Raw genomic sequence first — 22,187 nt, 5'->3', positions numbered from 1 at the left:
AATAAGGTGTACAGCTCCTGTCGAATCTCTTCTAATTCTTACTGCTATGTCAAAACTGATCAAAGCTGTATAAGCTAGGTAGATACTTTAACAGTTTACTACACTTTAGATTTCTTTTTTGACAATACAAATCTGGTTTTCCAGGATGTACCGAATAAATCTTTGGCCTTTTCTATTAAATTTTACCAGAAACTTAAGGAGGTTCACCAACACTGTACTTTGACAATTATGGACAACATTCAGAGAATCAAATGTTCTAAAAACAAAACCAACAAAAATTCTAAAGACTGTTGATTCTAAGTTCGGTGTACTAATACGAACCTCTTGTATACGATCGATAAATTATTCCAGATTCATGAAAGACATTTTTGAAGTGAAGTTGCATTTTATAGTAGGGTAGTTCATATCCTAGTAGACGTGGGAGGAATGCACTGTTTGGATATCTACCTCGCGACTATCAACAACAGAAGGCAGACCTTCTGGGGCTGACGAATACAAAGCACCGGCAGATCCTGGATGTACCATTGTAGGTGATGGTGATTTCTTTTCGTGTAAGTTTTCCGATTTGTGTCTTTTTCGCTTTGAAGCTTTTTTGCTCAAAATCGGACTATCCTCACTTTGTAAAACCGTTGGTATGGGTTTCGGGGATTTGCCACGTTTTCTCGCTCTAGGAGGGGTGTCTATTTCCGTTTCACCCTCTACCTCTGGTAAAACGTCCAACGCTTTTTGTTTCTTAGGTTTATTTTGAAATCTAGTGTTCATACCAGAGAGCGAACCAGAGATTCTCTTTCTCGTGATCATGGAAGAAAATGTTCCTCCACGTCTCGGATTCAGGTATTCCGTGTCTTTCCACTGTACGATACTCTCGTTTAAGTCCATTGGTGTCGTCATATTCGCCATCGTTTCCATCGGATTGGGGACCACTCGCACTGTTTTCATTACTCCAGATTTGTCCTCCTCGGTTGCATATTCCATTTGTAAGGAATGAATTTCGTAAAGGAAACGTTTATCTGACTTGTTCTGTTTCGTAACTGTATCAAAACCACGAATCTCTCTGGCTTCCGCATGACAAGGTAAAGCTCTATTTAGACAACAAGAACAAAAAATGTCTTCTAAAAACAATATCACAGATAGTTGTTGTACTCGCCACTGCGGATATCTGTCTTCAAGAACGATAGCACACGTCTGTGACACCATTGCTATCAGGGCATTCAGCAGAAGAATATACGAGAGTATCACGAATACCACAAATAGCGTCACAGACAGCCAAGGTACTCGGGAGTCGTACAAGGAATCAATGTCGTCCAGGCCGAGCATGAGTTTAAACATGGCTAACATAGTGGTCCAGTAAGAAGAGTAGTCGGACTTATCAACGCTCCCACCGGTGGTTGAAATAACGTCCACTTGGAAGAGGATGTGCATTCCTGCTGTAAAGGAAATGAGTTCAAATAGCAGCACAATACCAAACCTGAATAGATCCCCTATTATTACACGTTTTATCAATTCCGTAAAGAAGCTGAATATCCTCTGAGGTCGCAGGAAGAAAACAGTGAACCACCATCCGGTAATCAAGGCGATAATAAGAGGAATTCCATCGTGAGAATCGTCTGATGCTGTCATAAACGTATCTATGACGATACAGCTGGAGTGCACGGTAAGTATCACAATATACTCAAGGTTATGTAGAAAATACTGACGGGCATTTGAGCGGCGAAATTTTGGCACAAATAGTAAAATTGATACAACAACATAGAGCAAGCCACACACAAACGCCAACCAGTGGAATACAGTGACAAAGGAATGTACAGAAGAATTATCTGCTTCCCGATCTGCCCGAGATTTGCCGGATGTGTTGTAGTATATCTGTGGTCTCACTACAGCATACGACGTCAGACCGATAATAAAAAGTACATGAAAGCAAAACCACAAGTAGTAGATCCATCTATAAAATGTCCACTTCGCACGAACAAGATTCTTCACAGGAGGCATTTCAATTAACCGGAAGGCGTCTTTCGAATGGTAGCTGTTGTTGAACATCATTTCAAGAATACTTTCCGTCTCTGGATATTCTCCGCCACATGGCACACACTGTTGTTGTTTGGACTTCCGCAATGGCTTGTTAGCGATTCCCTCGCGTTTAGGGATAACGGCTCCACGACTATGCGTCTTCTTCGTTGACCCATTATTTGAAGCCGCTGCTCTAATATTGGCGATTGAGTCTACTTCCGTCACGTCATACATTTTGATGTCGAAGAGACCATCGTGTGTACTAAAGAAGCAATAGACATTCTCCATATTCATGATATAGTTAAATGCTTCCACGACGCCGTGTTTAGCTGCTAACTGTAAAGGAGTGAGGTGTTCGCTATTTCGTATGAACCATACATATGTGTATTGGTACTTATAATGTAGGCTGTCGCTGTCATCTGAAAACATACGCTCCGTTTGTCCCTTTTCCATCACTTTCTGTTGAAGATGCTGCAGCATTAACACAACGTCATTTCCTTTTTCAGGATAAATGGCCGCGTATTTGATTAAGGAATGCAACACAGTATCACCATCCTCGTTTGTGAATTCGAGTTCTGCGTCATTTTCAATAAGAGTTTGAACTATATCCTCCCTAAATGCCAAAGCTGCGACACTTAGCGGTATTCCGCCCATCATCACTGTATTGACAAATCTCGTTCCAGTTGCCTCTGTATACATCATTCTGTTTAAGATATCCGAAGATTTACCTTTTTTTGCTTGCTCTAGCATGGCTTCCACAGCCATTGCGTTACCTTTAGTAATTGCTATATGAAAAGCAGTCTGCCCCTTATACTCTTCCGAGTTCTCCCGCGCCTGCGTAAGAAGTTGCGGGCACAGATCTGCAAGACGATTAACCATGCTTTCATCGTCTTGGTATTTTACCGCGGTGTGCAAAAGCGTTTCATCTTCATTTTCTCGATATTTGACGAGGATATCCAGGCGGTTGGAGTTTTTAATGAGGGTTAAAAGAGCATCTGCTTTTTCATTCTCTCTCTCTTTGATGAAACGAGACAATGCTGTCTGGCATTCCGGCGAGTCCGTCACCAGTTTGTTTTTATAGTGACTTTTCTCTCTCTTCTCCATGACTGGTTCACTTCCCTCGGTCCAATTATAATCAACTATCCATCGTCCTAAAACAAAAGAACCAATCAATCTATAAACAGAAATTATCGTAAATAAATGTAACAAAGGTAAATGATAACGATACAAAACTGCGTATATAATCACACAGTAAAACTTGCATTTCTACATGAACGTTATGCTGTTAATGTATTCATATTGCAGGTTTTGTAAAGGCATTACTAGATCAAATACTGCAACTTACTACTCTGGCTAACTGAATCTTACTACAACTACTGAAGCCATACTAGTCCATATATTTAAACATGCCTAATTCAACAAGTGGAGCATAAATATTCCAAGTACAGTAGCCAAATAACTTTAAATGCTGAAGTCTTATTACTTCATGCCCTTTTTCCTTACTACTCTTACTACATTAAAGTCTAATTATTCAATTTCATAAATCCTAAGTATAATAACAATTGATTACCAACTATTCAAACTACTTGAGTGAAACTTCTCATAACAATTCTACTCAAACTCCTGCTGTAAAACCTCTTTAAAAACAACTGAATTCTGACAACTTAAACTGCTTTAATCATTCTTAATCCAGAGTGTTAAATCTAACTACAGCAACAACTGAAGCATAACCTTTTATTAACTGACTAAACTGAAGAACTGCAACTTAGTTAGCTGAATAAACTACGTTCAACTACTTGACATATACTGGGTCATAACTACCCGAACTACTAAAATATATTTACCTCTTAAACTGAAACATTACTACTCAAAACGATGGAAACTAAATACTTTCATTGCAAATACGGGGTCGTTATTGCCAAAACAATTGAAGCTTAGCCATACCAAACACGAGACCCTGGCTTATTCAAAAGCTTTAGCATAACTGCCGCTCAAATGTGACATTAAGTTTGACATAAATTAACACTGATCCAATTATGTAGATGTTATTACTGGTATACGCCAATAGACAAAACATTTCCTAACCAAATATGTTAAAAAGAAATGTTTGAATAGAAAAAAATACCACTTTATGTAAAATGTGTAAGAGATGTCAAAATAAAATACTTTACAGTATTGAAACTTCCATATAAGATAACAAAAAAAACAACAAAAAAACAGATAAAAAATCTTCTTGGAAAGGAATCTGATAAGGACACCGGCAATTCCAGACGCGCATCAATTTATATAGATTAGGTGATAGGAGAACGGGACTTTATGTCAGTTACGAGGGAAACCTACAGCACAAAGTGACACTAGCACCAGACAGTTGTCAATTTCTTGCCACTGAAGAAAATCTGACGTGTGTTTTATTAGGGAGTGGTATTGATCCATATGTCTAAGATAACTAGAGATGAAATATATGAGATATACAGGCTACACTTGTATTACTTATTTAGTAAGTAGGGTCGATATTATCCTTTACTATTCATATCAAGCTAGTTAGTTTGCAATTATGTTTCAGTCAGTATTTCTATTCAAGCCTTTCTGAGGTGTTTCAATCGACAACGTTGGCTAGTACCTTGACAGAATAATACGTGGACTTAGACGTCATATACTGTACGTATGACACTCGATGATATAAAACTTTACAGTAGACGCAAAACTTGCTAGATCCTAACGTCATTATATGAAATAGACTTCGTTACGTAGAGGCGAAGCCCCGTACCAACAGTATTCTACTATTTTATTTTCACTGTAGACAGATACATATACTAGCTAGTTCTTGGTGCAGTATTTTTCATTTATTTTTATCAAATATTATCTATAAAGATAGGGAAGGGCGCCTAAAATCAAATAAATCAACTGAACATTTAGTCGACAGTACGAAAGCACGATCGCAATGGAACCCTTTGTAACGGTGATCGTTGCTTTCTATCTACCTTTTAATGAGTAATTTGTCGAACTAACCCTGGATGTAATTGTGGTTATGGCTCATGACATCATGTTAGGTTGTGTAAAGGTTAAACGCAGTCAACTCACATTTTTTTAATCAGTAACAGTAAACAACTGTAATTTTGAGTGGATTGTTGGCCGCTGACAGGAAACGTTAGATTATGGGAGAGCCACAAAACCGTAATGAATATTTCACGACTTCCAAGTCGGTAACTATTTACTATGTCTATTCAAACTAAACAAGGCTACTATTCGATTGGTGTTGACCTTCTTGCAACAATTGTTTTAGACATGTGTCGTAAACCTCAGAACCTAGCCGGAGATAGACTTAGTCGAAGAAATTCGCTAGAATATTTATCCTGAAGTCCAATTCTATGCTCTTACTGCTGTCCAATACGAACATTAATTTTAAGCAATATTCAAAGTGACAAATTCCACGTTCATCTTTCAAGATACCAGGTGGTAGACTCTGCTGTCAGATTCTTTAGTCCCCGAGTTTTGCTATAACCAGTTATCGCTTTTGAGTAATGACATGGTTCAAAATGTACATACTTTACATATAACTGTATGCTGATTTCAATGTAATGCATTTTTGGCTTACTGTATATATTATCAAATTGTAAAGGTGTAAGCACCTGTGTGTTTGTTACGTTCATCATGAGGTTACCCTACTGTTTCCGACAGAGAGCATGCAGATTGTTTACCATAGTATCGAACGAGCTATATATACATGATAATTTATGTCATACCTAACAACTATGGTACATACTGTATGTGACTATCCCTTATGGACGCCAAATACATCATCCTCTTTATTGCCTTCGTTGAACTTGTAAATTGGCCGTGGAAAACAGCAATATATGGTATAGACAGTCTCTATCAATTATTCAACTAACAGGCGTGGGTCGATACAGACACAGGGCGGAAATGAAAGACCGAGTAGGATGATTGATACATCATATACGTTGTATATGGAAGAACAATTAAGATATAATTTGGACGTGTATGATCTTTCTATATTATTTATATGAACAGTTGTGGTATTGTCAAGGTAAATATATAGTTACGTCAATGATTGGACAACAGATTATTGTGACTACGGTTTATAGCCAGGTAAAAACGCAACAAGACGCTTCAAGACCAGACCTGTGGTATTAAACACAAACACAATAACTTCCATAAAAGTGTGAGCGAAGTGCAATTACTGTTGAGAAGCAACGTTTTATTATGTAATATCAATAGATATTTTTTCAAATATTGATAATTGCTCAATGTGTCAAGTCTTTATAGGATTGAACTGTAGCAGCAATATCCTAAACAATTCATCAAACTCCGAAATATTCAACAATTAGGACTTCAAGAGAACTGCGATCAATATTTGTTGTGTTGAGTATCGCTGGTAATGGGCCATTGCTGAAACGCTAATGGTCTGTACTTCTACGAGCAGCTATAATTATAAATAAACCCCAAGCAGAGTAAAAGCCAGGTGAAAAAAGGTGAATATTCGGACACTCAACCGGCCGTGGTCATCTCGTTTTAAAGATCCATTAACTGTTACACTACACGAACAGTTTGACAATGGGAATTTTACTGGTCAGTCTACCATTTGTTTAAAGCATAACGTGAATAAACTCAACGTAGTGCGAATATAAAAATTATGTACGATTGGGGATTCATACAAAATGTACTTGACAAAACGCTGTGTATATTTTGCATGCATTTATTTTTTTCTTTGTTACTGAGTTAACGACAATATTTGCAACCTGGTACTTAACCTTTGAACCTGAATTTTTCCGATCATTTTATGTGTCCTCATTTCTTTTACTTTCATTTTTACGATACATTGATAACCATATACCACAATGATGGTCATTACTGGTCAGTCTAACTTCTGCTTACACCGAGACGTAAAACAAACTAAACGGATATACTACAAGAACACCTGTTCTTATTCTCTGTGTACTTTTCATGGGCCCTTGTCCGTTAAGTATTCCATTTATTCACAGTTTTGTCAATTTTGAGGATATATGATAATAAGTCTAGCTTAAAATTACAATGACAACAACGTGTAGACCCTTTACGTGTCACCTTCCACACGACACGAGTTGATTTCCCTTGGTTCAAAGATGTTCCATTACGTATAAGATTAAACTTCTTTTACTAGTACACAGGGAGTAGATTTTCAGATAAGTTAAGCTTATCAACGAAACGACAAAATGTGCTTACTACCACAACTACTGGATAGCCGACATATAGTTAAAACTGATTGTATAATGACGATATAAAAAAGTCCATATCTGTTACAATTATATCAATGAAGATATGCAAAGCTAGTGTACTTGTACTATGCAAATGTACGTTTCGGAGCAGATCAAATTACGTTTCTTTGGTCAGGTTGCATAAGTTGGCCTACACAACGCTACACGGTCTGCAGAACAGTTTTAGTGTTCATGATTTTATAACTTAAAATATATATCTAGAGTGGATATATAATAACAGTTTATATGTAAGTATATTGTAAGCATAGCAACAGTTCATATGTAGTTACATTGTAAACATAAATAGTTTATATGTAATTACATTGTAAACATAACTAGTTTATATATAGTTACATTGTAAACATAGCTAGTTTATATGTAATTAAATTGTAAACATAACTAGTATCACATTGTAAACATAACTAGTTTATATGTAGTTATATTGTAAACATAACTAGTTTATATATAATTACATTGTAAACATAACTAGTTCATATGTAGTTACATTGTAAACATAACAATTTATATATAATTACATTGTAAACATAGTTAGTTTATATGTAATTACATTGTAAACATAAATAGTTTATATGTAAGTATATTGTAAGCATAGCAACAGTTCATATGTAGTTACATTGTAAACATAAATAGTTTATGTGTAATTACATTGTAAACATAACTGGTTCATATGTAGTTACATTGTAAACATAACTAGTTCATATGTAGTTACATTGTAAACATAACTAGTTTATATATAATTACATTGTAAACATAGCTAGTTTATATGTAATTACATTGTAAACATAAATAGTTTATATGTAAGTATATTGTAAGTCATATGTAGTTACATTGTAAACATAAATAGTTTATATGTAATTACATTGTAAACATAATTAGTTTAAATGTAATTACATTGTAAACATAAATAGTTTATATGTAATTAAATTGTAAACATAACTAGTTTATATGTAATTACATTGTAAACATAAATAGTTTATATGTAATTACATTGTAAACATAACTAGTTCATATGTAATTACATTGTAAACATAACTAGTTCATATGTAGTTACATTGTAAACATAACTAGTTTATATATAATTACATTGTAAACATAGCTAGTTTATATGTAATTAAATTGTAAACATAACTAGTTTAAATGTAATTACATTGTAAACATAACTAGTTTTTATGTAATTACATTGTAAACATAACTAGTTTATAATTAATTACATTGTAAACATAACTAGTTTATATGTAATTTCGTTGTAAACATAACAACAGTTTTGTATGTGATTGCATTGCAAACATAACTAGTTTAAATGTAATTACATTATAAACATAACTAGTTTTTATGTAATTACATTGTAAACATAACTAGTTTATAAGTAATTACATTGTAAACATAACTAGTTTATATGTAATTTCGTTGTAAACATAACAACAGTTTTGTATGTGATTGCATTGCAAACATAACTAGTTTAAATGTAATTACATTATAAACATAACTAGTTTTTATGTAATTACATTGTAAACATAACTAGTTTATAAGTAATTACATTGTAAACATAACTAGTTTATATGTAATTTCGTTGTAAACATAACAACAGTTTTGTATGTGATTGCATTGCAAACATAACTAGTTTAAATGTAATTACATTATAAACATAACTAGTTTATATGTAATTACCCTGTAAACATAACTAGTTTATATGTAATTACCTTGTAAACATAACTAGTTTACATGTAACGACATTGTAAACATAACTTCATTTTATGTACTTTTTTCAAACAAACTATAGTTTATATATAATACCAAGTACAATATCTATAACTACAGCGTTTATATGGCAATATTGTGTAAATGAAAATGCACTGTAAATACATTGTATATGTACATGTATTGTATATGCAACTACAGTGTATATTCATCACAAAATGTTTACTTTTACCTTCAGTAGATATATGTACCTAAAACGTTCATTTAACCTCTATGTGCAGGCTCAGTAAATGTGTATTCTTTGAACTCAGTACTTAAGTTGATGTTTACGTTATTGATTTTAAAGGAAAACTGTGTTATCGATCGATCTAGACTTTTGGAGTAAATCCAACATGATTTATCTCCCCTGTCGAAGAACGGCGATACGAGGGGTGTTCTATAAGAGTGCTCTATATCTACACTTGCTAACGTTTAAAATTGAGTACACAATAATGAATGTTTCTTAACACATTAATCCATCATTCATCGTTAGAAGTCTTACTAACATGTAGGGTCGTTCATCTAAACCAGGAAGGCATTCCAGGCCTTGTGCCAATGATATGTTTACCTAGTAACAATAGACCAGTGGCATTAAGGAATTAAGCAGTTAGTGGCTGATTTGAGTTATATATGGCATTGATATTTGTATTGTGTCCAGTGAATAGTACTGCTACCGAACAGTTGAATTGGTTTTAGTATAGACCATCTAGCACCGCTTGAGTAAAGGCTAGACCAATATCTAAAGAACATGTCCGATACTGATGGGGTGAAAACTGGCTAGTGTATAGTACATACCATACAGTATCGCTACAGGTTAGGTTAAAACAATATATAAAGCATATCGCTAAAGTAGCGATTATACCAATATCTAAAGCATATCGCTAAAGTAGCGGTTAGACCAATAGCTAAAGCACATCGCTACTGTACAGTAGAGGTTATACCAATATACAAAACACATCGCTACAGTTTAGGTTAAACCAATATCTGAAGTACATCGCTACAGTAGCGATTATACCAATGTCTAAAACACATCGCTACAGTAGCGGTTATACCAATATATATACCAATATATATATAGCACATCGCTANGCATTATAGGTTATACCAATATACAAAACACATCGCTACAGTTTAGGTTAACCAATATCTAAAGCACATCGCTACAGTAGCGATTATACCAATATCTAAAGCATATCGCTAGAGTAGCGTTTAGACCAATATCTATAGCACATCGCTACTGTACATAGAGGTTATACCAATATCCAAAGCACATCGCTACAGTTGAGGTTATACGAATATTCAAAGCACATAGCTACATTATAAGTTATACCAATATACAAAACACATCGCTACAGTTTAGGTTAAACCAATATCTAAAGCACATCGCTACAGTAGCGATTATACCAATGTCTAAAGCATATCGCTAAAGTAGCGGTTAGACCAATTTCTAAAGCACATCGCTACTGTACAGTAGAGGTTATACCAATATCCAAAGCACATCGCTACTGTACAGTTGAGGTTATACGAATATTCAAAGCACATAGCTACATTATAGGTCATACCAATATACAAAACACATCGCTACAGTAGCGATTTTACCAATATCTAAAGCACATCGCTATAGTAGAGGTTATAGTAATGTCTAAAACACATCGCTACAGTAGCGGTTATACCAATATATATACCAATATATATATAGCACATCGCTATAGTAGAGATTATAGTAATGTCTAAAGTCCATCGCTACAGTAGAGGTTATACCAATATATATACCAATATATATATAGCAAATCGCTACAGTAGAAGTTATTGTAATGTCTAAAGCCCATCGCTACAGTAGAGGTTATACCAATATATATACCAATATATATATAGCACATCGCTACAGTAGAGGTTATAGTAATGTCTAAAGCACATCGCTTCAGTAGAGATTATACTGTTGTTGTGTGACCGTACAACGCACCAAAACTAGCGTGCGCACACCGTCCGCACATCGTCCACACATGGTGCGCACAGTATCGTTCGCCCCGTTGTGCGCTTCTCTCCGCACAAATGTGCGATTTGGTACAATTTGTTGATAACTATTACGGAATGAAAAAATACGGAAGGTCGTGTGCAAAAATGTACACTATATATGTTACTGTAATTTCCCATCACAATAATTAAGAGTATGTACAATTTAACATTGCGTGTTACACAGTATTACAGTGACCGTTAGATTATCAAGAATGGGTTTGGCTACATGGAAACAGAACAGGTAAATAACAATTTGATGAGTGACCGGAGTTTTGCCTTGCCTGTGTCTGACACAAATAGCTGATATGTGCTATACTACAGTATGAGCGTTTACATTTAGTATTTGTTATTTACATTCGGTTTGGCCTATATCTCCCCTTCAACAGGATTCACACCCCGACGAGTTACGTCAGTGCCCGGGCGGGGAAAAACTACGGTCCAGGTACATGTAGAAGTGGCTATGTTTACCTGTATACGGTACTGTGATGTAATTTTACATGTGTCGATTAAGGCCCTTTAATAAACACCGAAAACTCCATTTCTAAATTTACGAAAGTATAGACAGCAAGATAAGCTTATAGATGTAGCTAGACTATAGAAACACACTTAAACGTCAAGTTTATATGTTTAAACACGTAACCGTATATATGTTGTTAAGCCTTTGCTCAATGTACACCAACAGCGATTGTTATGGCACAACGTTCGTCCATCGTGCGCAATGATCGACCCATTTTGTATCGTTCGCGCATCGTGCACACATCGTTCACACACCATGCACACATCGTGCGCACACCGTAAATCATGTAACGTTGTGCGATCTCACAACTGTACCAATATCTAAAGCACATCGCTACAGTTTAAGTTAAACCAATATATAAAGCACCGCTACAGTAGAGGTTAGACCAATATCTAAATGGCTAAAGGACATCACACACCATAGAGTAACATAAGTGTAAATTAATGATCAATGTACAGCAAAATACATCATTACCGCTAATGATAAGCTACACTTACGTCCAATATGCAGCATACATTGCCATCAGAATTTTAAAGCATAGCTAGTTGATATTATTTAGCTCTTTTTATCATGCCATGAAGAAGCGAGTCCATCGAAATAAAATCGATGAATATTCCTAGATAACCTATTGAAAACAAACAGGTAAAGGATCACATATTAGCTGCTTGGAGATAAACAAATCTTTCGCGATTGTTGGTTGCAGTTGGTGAAAATTTAAGTCTATAATGATGTTTAAATATAAAGAGAAAAGTACATGTTACGTGAAATTTATTCTGTACCATGTAAACAGGATAAATGTCAAACGGAGACAGATAATTTTGCCTCAGTAACTCAACACAACATTTCACAATATTAGCATCCGCCGGAACCGGTATCTAGGTGTACCCATCGATCGGTCCTTTATTGGTAATTACATTTTACATTCTGTTGAAACGATTCTGTTCTCCTCTTTATAGATATAAGACATCTTTTCATCTAGCACTACCCTGTCATAGGTAAAGATCAGTCGTTTATAATATGTGGGTTAGAACGGTTTGTTTAAATGTATGCAGATCAAAATAAGTTGTATCTCATAACCAACCCTCGCCAATTATTATTAAAAAGAATCAATCTTATATTTGTTATGAAGTTAAATCTTGTATTATTTTGTGTGTGTTTTGTTGCTGTTTTTAAATATTTTATATTATTCTATTTACCTTCAACGATAAATGTGCATTCTGGAATGTTCATGTACTTAATTTGTTTAACGAGGATTACGAACAGCCCAAATGCTACGAGTCGCTCCCCTCGCAATGTTCATGTATATATGTTGATACCAAACATTCTGACGCAAAGATGTCGAATACTTCCGAGGCCACCTCCTATCCAACTCGCCTGGCCGTGAGATTTACTATATGATACACTTAGTACTGTAACAAGGGTGAGCTGTAGATCTGTATTTGACTTACCTCAGCAGTTCCAGTACCGTATAAAAGCAGGGGGTGTTCGATTCCTGCCCTGATAATAGCCCATTTCTCCCGTCGTTCGGTGGTCGCCGGTATACAACAGAGGTCTTGAAAATTGCTCTGCAAATACACATGTACAAGCGATTATGTTATTTAAATCAAACTGATCGTGTGTGTGCTACTTAAGTAGTATGTGTATAACTACCGACAGGGTAATGTTAGTACCTGCCTATGGAATAGCATAGGGATCCGACCGTATAATTAATACTGGAAATTTTAAGTCTAACCATGTTTTGTTGAAAACCAATTGTAAGTCATATGTAGAGCCGGTTGGACATCATTATATAAACATACATCAGTAGGTCAATTGCATTGGTTTAAGAAGAATTAATATAATTCAAAAATACCTCTATGAGAATACACTAATGGCCTCTTTGTTAACTTCAACTTAGCTGTGTGACAGATGTTTCATCCGTTAATAAAAAATGTCCAACCTTCAAATAAAATGCTTCCCCTGTTGCAATTAATTGCTGTCAATAATTTCTATTCAATAAATATTTCGTTGGATATTTTTTGGGTTTGTATTTATATCATGTATGAGAGTTTCATACTAAAAATGTCCTAAAACTATCGCAGACGCCAATGGTTATGACAATTAATTATCAGGCCGAGCCCGTCTAGAAATAACTCCCGGCGATATGCAAATCGTGCCCAATTGTCAGCAAACTACCGTTTGGGGATTACATTTCTGGCTGTCGGTTCGTTAGTGAGAGACTCCGACTTTAATGCACGACCTTTTTAAGCCGACGTAAAGTTTATTATAATGTCTAGCCAGCAAGTACACACACACACACACACACACACACACACACACACATACACCCAAAACTAGCACAGTATAACCAACGACGCCCACAGCTTAATGATCACTCGTTTTGTAAAGAAAATTTATGATAAAATCATATTTTGACATGGTAACACTGTATAGAATGTGTATAGATTTTTTCTATTTGAGGAAATATAATTTCCAAAAACGTGAATGTCCTTGGTTGTAGAATTTCCAAAGACCTGTATATCTGAGGGTGACTTTTCTAAAAACAGTACGTCATTAGGTGTAGAATTCCCAAAGACTTTAACATTTCCAACAACATGTATATCTGAGTGTAGCATTTCCAATAACCTGTATATGTGAGGTTATAAGGGTGTATAATTCGCAATGCCAACTTTTATCTAATTATGTTTATATGACGGTTTTCTAGTAGTCTACAAAATGAAGTACTAAAACGTGTAGTTACAATGTATAAACTGTGTAAATTGGTAGCCACAGTAGGCACTGCCAACTCTCCGTACCCTCCTACTGGAATGTAGTGGCAACAACCGGGGATCATTGTCTGTAGGACCATTGATTCAACACAATACGTAAGGTACCATTGTCTTTAGAATTACAATGACAGACATTAACGATCATGTCGAGGTGTACGTAACGCTATACCAATTATCTGTATCACTTCGGTCACGTAAAATGTGTAAGCAAACTTGTCAAGCTGGAAGATCTGTGGAAGGATAATCTTACAAAATCAACAACAAGGGAGTTTAGAATATTTTATTAAGGTTCTAGTGTACACATTGGAATACAAATAAAAGAGAATATCTCATAACTTAAAGAAACAATCATATTATTAAGGTAGCTGTTTGTTTGCTAATCAAACCATTATACAATACACAACCATCATTGGCCTATCTATAGCAAAAGTTTGACTTATTAATGTGTTTTTCAGTAAAGTTCAAATGTTCATATGTACTTGAAATAGATCGATTGCGACATCCATGGAAACACTTTACACGACAAACAACTGTTACCCTTTAGATACAACCTCAGTATTGATGTAATCTGTACAAACCAAAGAGGAACTGATTGTGTGGTTAACATACCGATTTGGTAAGGAAATATCTCTGGTCACAAAAGTAACTCTCCTACAAATTGTCTGCACGATACATTTGTAACACATTTAAACCAATTTTATTCAAATGCTACAGGCATTTTAGAACTAGGTTTTTAGAATCTTCCTGTCACATCGGCATAATATTGATCTGTCCTAACACTAGTGTTTGTATCACTTCATCGTGGAGTATTCGGGTCACGATTACCAATGAAGTCCGAGACGGTTCAGATGTTCTTTGGACAAAGAACACTTACGCATTTCGTAATGTGTTAACTCATTATAAACTCGGTAGCGATCAAGATGTGATAACACTTGTTCAATTAATATTGAAAATCATAATGTGTTACATGTAACACACTAAACCCATTAACCATTATCTAGTTAGCACTATGTGTGTTAAAACCTAGACAAGGTAGCCACTGAAGCGTGATCGTTTTGACACATGAAACTAAACTAACATTAACAATTGATCACAATGTGTTAACACAATGAACCAATGTGGCATTTACTTTTAATCAGTATGTGGTAACACATTAAAAACTCGGTGACCATCAAGATGTGTTACATGTCACACTAGACCCCGAAATATTGACGATCACAAAGTGTGAACACATGAAACTCAGCTACCATAATTAACAAGTGGTCGCAAGATGTTAAAACAAGTCGGGTGGGTCGAGTAGCCATTTACTATTGACCAGCAAGTGTCAACACATTAAATTTTCGATGACGGCTAGGATGTGTTAACACTAGACAAGGTAATATTGACGACCACGGTAGTAACACATGAATCTCCGTCACCATTAACAACTGTTCACAATAATTGGTTAACACAATGGTCCGAGGAGCTATTTACTACTGATCACCATCATGTGTTAACACGTTAAACCCAGTAACCATTAACAAGAGGCCACCATGTGTTAACATACAAAACATGTAACCGTTTACAAGTGATCACAATGTGTAAAAAAAAATAATGTCGGGTAGCCATTTAGTATTTATCTTATACTAAATCCAGTAATCATTAACTGGTGGTCTTAATGAACACGCTAAATCAGTTACAATAAAACAAAGTACCATTTACTGGCAATCTTAATGTGTTAACACTTTCTATCAAGTAATATTAAACTTATTATCACAATGAGTAAGAACACCAGACCCAGAAACCATTAACTAATTATTACAATGTATAAACAAGCTAGACCAGTAACTATTTACTAGTGATCAAAATGTATGATGGACCGAGTAGCAATTTACTATTGCTCATCATGTGTTAATCCAGTAACACTTAACTAGTGATCAAAATACATTTGTATGTTAGCAAATTTGGCCGGATAGGCATTTACTATTTATCAAAACGTTTAAACAAGGTAGATGAATAACTATAAACAAGTCATCACAATGTGTAAACACGCTATACCAGTAACTATTAACTAGTGGTCACAATATGTACAGACGCTAGAACAGTAACTATTAACTAGCGATCACAATGTATTAAGACGCTAGAATAGTAACTTTTAAATAGTGATCACACTGTGTAAACCAGGTAGACCAGTAGCTATTAACTAGTGACCGCAATATATAAAGAAGCTAGACCAGTAGCTATTAACTAGTGACCGCAATATATAAAGAAGCTAGACCAGTAGCTATTAACGAGTGATCAGAATGTTTAAACAAGGTAGATCAGTAACTATTAACTAGTGATCACAATGTGTACAGACGCTAGAACAGTAACTATTACCTAGTGATCACAATGTGTAAACAAGCTAGACCAGTAACTATAAACTAGTGATCACGATGTATCAACAAGCTATACCAGTAATTACATACTAGTTATTACAATGTTTAAACAAGCTAGACCAGTAACTATTTACTAGTGTCATAGTGTGTAAACAAACTAGACCTGTACCTATTAACAAGTGTCACAATATGTAAGCAAGCTACACCAGTAACTATTTACTAGTGTCATAGTGTGTAAACAAACTAGACCTGTAACTATCAACAAGTGACTACATTGTGAAAGCAAGCTAGACCAGTAACTATTAACTAGTGATCATAATGGTTAATAAGCTAGACCAGTAACTATTAACTAGTGATCATAATGGTTAATAAGCTAGACCAGTAACTATTAACTAGTGTCACAATATGTTAACAGGCTAGACCAGTAGCTTTTTACTTGTGACTACAATGTGCAAACAAGCTAGACAAGTAGTTATTAACTAGTAATACAATGTGTAAACAAGGTAAAACAGTAACTATTACCTAGAAACTACAATGTTTAAGCAAGCTAAACCAGTAGCTATTTACTAGTGATCACAATGTGTAAACAAACTATCCCAGTAACTATTAACTAGTGATCGCAATATATAAAGAAGCTAGACCAGTAGCTATGAACGAGTTACCACAATGTGTAAACAAGGTAGACCAGTTACTATTAACTAGTGATCATAATGTGTAAACAAGCTAGACAAGTAACTATTAACTAGTGATCACAATGTGTAAAAAAGGTAGACCAGTTACTTTTCACTAGTGCTAATCATATTGTTACACATTGAACCATGTAACCATTAACTAATGATCGCAATGTGTTAGCATAAAGTTGACCTAGTTAACAAGAACAAGTGATAATCAAGTTTAGCAAACTTGAACATGTTGGTATTCGATCTGAACATAAATAGTTTGTCTGAAACAAAACATGTTAACGAGTTACCACAATGTTGTATTATAGTTAATAGTTTCTCTATTTAGTTCCAGCTATAAAATAAGCTGATAATATGAGTTTTAAATGTCGCCTCCTTTAGCATTTGTGGTCTACAGTCTCTAAATAAAGGTTGTCTCTTGAACAGTTTTGGCTGTATAAACAATCACGATTGTGTGTTATTGAACGTGGTTTAAATAACTAAAAAAAATCTATGTCTTACTATTCCTTTGTCCAAGAATCCTTTTTGATCTCACAGTGTTGTTTCAGTAAGGTTGGTTTAAACATTGCTTGACTGGCTTTCAGTTTTTATAATTTGATTGTCCAAAAAATGTTTTATGATCTTAAAGAAGACAGAATAATAACGGATTTCGTCTGTTAAGTATTCTGAAGGCCTCGTAGCCGCGATGCCCGTTTACATCGGAGACGTGAGCCGCATGATCGTACAGAAATTCGATTTGGTAAGCGAGAACAATTCTCATGTTGATTTTTAATGAATACAAGAGCCGGAATGTCCCGCCTGTCCGTATTATATAACTTCCTTTAATACACCCAATCATTTAGTCGGAAGCTGGCTGTTAATCTTCACTAATTCTCGCATTCCGATTAACTCTGTCCGGTGTAACAGTGGTTCCTGGAATTATTTACAGCTTTTGCGAGAAAATCCAGCAGTATTATCGGTAACCACGCTGGTTTATAAGGCAATGTTTTACTAGAAAATTAATTTGAAATGTTAAAAGTCGTCGCACAGAAAACAGCGGGATTTAAATAGGATGATTATCTAGCAGGCCCGACCTTGAGCTCCTTACACATGCCAGGGGGAGGCGAACGAATCGAAAAGCTGTTTTGCTTTTTATTTCGTTCAAGTATTACTCGAGGATTTCGTATTAGGTGCCTATATCGGATACAAGTCTGCAGTCACAACGAAGGTAGGGGAACAAAAGACATACGATCCGAGACACAAAAGGAAGAAAAGTTTAACGTATGTCGAGTCTCTCGACTGTCCGCCTGCAACTCAACTGCAGCACAAGCCGTATGGTATCATGCCGATAGAACTCAGTACTTTATTTCTGTTATGTAATAACACATGATATAGCTTCATTTTCTCACCAGATAAGTTTGATACAGGGACATGAGAACCAATCACAGGATGTAAAATATGTTTGGACCTACGGAGGTATTATTTTTTCAACATTTTCTCTTTGCATGTAAAAAATGGACAGATATCATCACTCGGCGAAATGATCTAAACCCATACGGAATCTCCTAATGATGTTCTCTAATCTCATGTTTCCAAACCTTTATATCATGTAATTGATTATAAAACTATCCATGTGACCCCATCTGAAGATTTAAAATGTATATCCCTGGATAATTAATCGAGTTTTCATGTTTTTATTTTTATAGAAATAAAACTGGTGTTACACAGGTGCAAATGTATTCGCAATTTATCGGCACGACTTTCAAAAACACGGGCAATGTTCATTCATTAAACACAACGACAATTTATATAAGATTCGGTACCGTTTTTCTGAAACTCGTCGCTTGTGATCAGCAGACCATACGAGACGTCACTGCAATAGTGACGTCATAATAAAACATTTGATGTCACTGGTCGATCCTGATTGCTGTCTATTGTTTTAATTGTAGCCTACCTCAAAATTGAAACATCACTTTCGATGTTAATTCGATTTTTTTTATTAGCATTAAACTGCATTCTGACAACAGTCCAAAGCTCAATAATGCACTTTGTGCAGTAATAGCCAAGTGTGTTTGAAATCAACAACACAGCTAACTTTAGGCAATTCAGAGCGGTTACACACATTACAGTTATACATGCAGTTTTGCACAGAAAGTCATTACCAATGTTATACAGCTACAGATAATCGGGTGAGGACACTTATGTTGACGAGATAGCCGTGTTGGTTAACGCGACAGTACATCAATCTTAGGTTCAGGTTCGAATGCCAGTCTAGCTGTGAGGATTTGAAAGATATATATATATATATATAGGACACTGTTGTTAATTATATTTTGCTTAAATTTATTTTTATCATTTTTCTTTCAAACCCCCCCCCCCCCCCCCCCAATGTATGGTTTTATTTTCAGAAATGATTTATTAAAGCTGACACCATGCCGTAATTAAGAAACAAAATAAAAACAGTTTGTAATGTAAAGTGACGGTTGTTGACGGTGGTACGAGAATCCTTAAAGATGTACACTCGTACTCCTACTGTTTGAACCCGATATAGATTATTCGTAGTCCACTATATATGCAGCTATTCCGTCCCTGATTAAGATTGATCTAACGTTTAGCTACACTACACGGCAAAGTCTTGTAATGAAAGCCTGCGACCACCGATAACATGTATCTCCTCACCAAGCGTCTATACAGTACTTAGACAAGGCTTGGTCTCAGACACCACTGTGACAGATGAGGTAAAAATAGTACAGGTTCTTATTGAAATTCGAAAGCAGAACCTCCAAACCCTAGACGAATGCTCTAACCAGCTGAAATACCGTACCGTCACCGATAGTCACCCGGCTCAGTTCCTACACATACTACTATCGGGTTTTGTTTTATTAACGATCGAAATTGCTACGTATGCGAAAACCGACAAGAGTTATTCAGGTAAAATGAAATCGATCATCCAGATAGAATTTCTTTTGTTCTTTTTAAATCGTCAGCTCACCAATACGTGTGAGCATTGTGTGATGTATCAACACGTGGGTATTTAACTTGAGCTTTATCGTAGTGAAACGTGTGTAGGAATCAACTCTATAGTTTTGTTGTGAATAAAAGCACCAAATCTTTATTTACAAGATAGCCATATTACAATGTACCAATAAGGTAATGAGATATATCTATAATATTTTAGGAAGTAGTTTTCCCAAGTACATCTAACGCATTTCACGCTTTCTTTAAAACAACATTCAAATCAATTGTGCTCTAAATATGGGTTAGTTGCTTTGTTATGGCAGAAATAGATTATAATTGATAATATCGAACACCATAAGCCAATGAAAACACCCCAGTAGAAAATTGATGGGACTTATTTGCATGCATTTTATATTTAAGTAATATAACAACATGTATGAAATATTTCGAATTTAATATATATTGTATGTTCAGCTCACCTTCCTATTGAATATCAAGATCTGTTATGTCATCATTGGATTTAAATAACACGATGCTCAAACAATGTACATACCTGTCCATGCCTATGACAGGCAGCCTTCGGCTCCATACAGCATCAGCACCGATCCACCCGCATACATTTCACAGCACATTTGAAGATTCATTCATTAATTATGAAAACTGCGTAAATTGGCATGGCTGTCTTTGTCTCTGAGCCAGGTGGGCACATGAATACCCGTGTATGGTCGGGTAGGTAAACCATATAGGTACATAGCTTACTGCTGACAGATAAAGAAAGATTTGCCCCTAAATCGATACCGGTATCGCTGTGTGTATATATATGTGTGTATAGTACACGTCATAATCTATTTATATACAACTGTATATTTTACACCTGAGGTTTCCCAACGCTGTGACGTATCGCCTCCCGTGGAGTTCCCTTTGTGCGATAAGTTAAGAGTCACAAGTTCCCGTCTTTGTGCTCGACAGGTCAAACAGTATTGTGTATTGCCAATAAGTTGATGTACATGTATAGAAACATGTATATATTATACGGGTTGGACATAATTACTAATACGATTGCTTCTATCAGCCCTGTACATGTATGTACATACATGTATATATGGCAGGTATATCTCTACATGTTGGAAGAAATAAAGATATTCAGCTCAATTTATACATATTTTATTGTGAATAAAAGAAAGTACGCTTTGTATTTCTCTTTCTTTAATATTAGAAGGAATAATTGATTTCTTATTTAGATTATTTCTTATTTTATCTTATTTTGTTTCTTCTTATATTTTATTTCATTTTGTTTATTTATCTATATATTTTATTTCATTTCAATTTTTTTATTTTTTTATTTATTCATTTTTGTGTGTATTTATTTTGTGTTTAACTATTTTTGTGGTTCAATTCAAGGATTTTAACGTCTATGTAGTTTAACTGAGATATTCAGATATTAGGAAAGTATGAGTCAGCATAGTTATGTCTGCATATGTCTACAACATTTATGTTTTGTACTGATGACAATTAACTCCAAGAAAACACAGGTGAATCCTCTAAAAATATCAACAGGTTAAGAGTCAGTTATATATGAAATTTCTTTTGGAATATTGTAGCTAAACATTGTATACAAAATAGTCACCTAAGATGAAATTGACATTGCTTTACTGCTCAAATAAAAATGGTAGCTTAATAAACGTGTTTGATATAAATACCCATGTCTGAAGACCGGAATGTTTGGGCCATGTACATTTATTAAATACATATCTGAAATTAATTATCTGGAACACATTCTCAACAAAATTGAAATATAGATAAACTTCAAAAGACACTTGAGCCCTGCCTCAACGTGGTATTACATTTCAAAGACACCTACATGTACTTAGATAATTAAATAAAGGACCATGACG

General features: G+C 35.1%; 1 protein-coding gene across 1 annotated transcript; it reads right to left on the bottom strand.

Moving 5' to 3' along the window:
- Positions 1-408: 408 nt before the first annotated feature.
- Positions 409-21,048, bottom strand: LOC110452124 (transient receptor potential cation channel subfamily V member 5-like). The gene is made up of 3 exons (XM_021500462.1): positions 20,846-21,048; positions 12,999-13,115; positions 409-3,158 (listed from the first exon to the last, which is right to left on the bottom strand). Exon 3 carries the CDS (start codon positions 3,109-3,111, stop codon positions 409-411), a length of 2,703 nt encoding a protein of 900 aa, XP_021356137.1. The 5' UTR covers positions 3,112-3,158; positions 12,999-13,115; positions 20,846-21,048.
- Between the last annotated feature and the right edge of the window lie 1,139 nt (positions 21,049-22,187).

This window comes from Mizuhopecten yessoensis, unplaced genomic scaffold (genome assembly GCF_002113885.1).
Source record: "Mizuhopecten yessoensis strain PY_sf001 unplaced genomic scaffold, ASM211388v2 scaffold6431, whole genome shotgun sequence".
NCBI classification, from domain to species: Eukaryota; Metazoa; Mollusca; class Bivalvia; order Pectinida; family Pectinidae; genus Mizuhopecten; species Mizuhopecten yessoensis.
This window is presented reverse-complemented; position numbering and strand designations above follow the sequence as displayed.

Excerpts from the sequence above, each read along its gene's own strand:
- LOC110452124 (XM_021500462.1), bottom strand. The coding sequence starts at position 3,111 with ATGGAGAAGAGAGAGAAAAGTCACTATAAAAACAAACTGGTGACGGAC.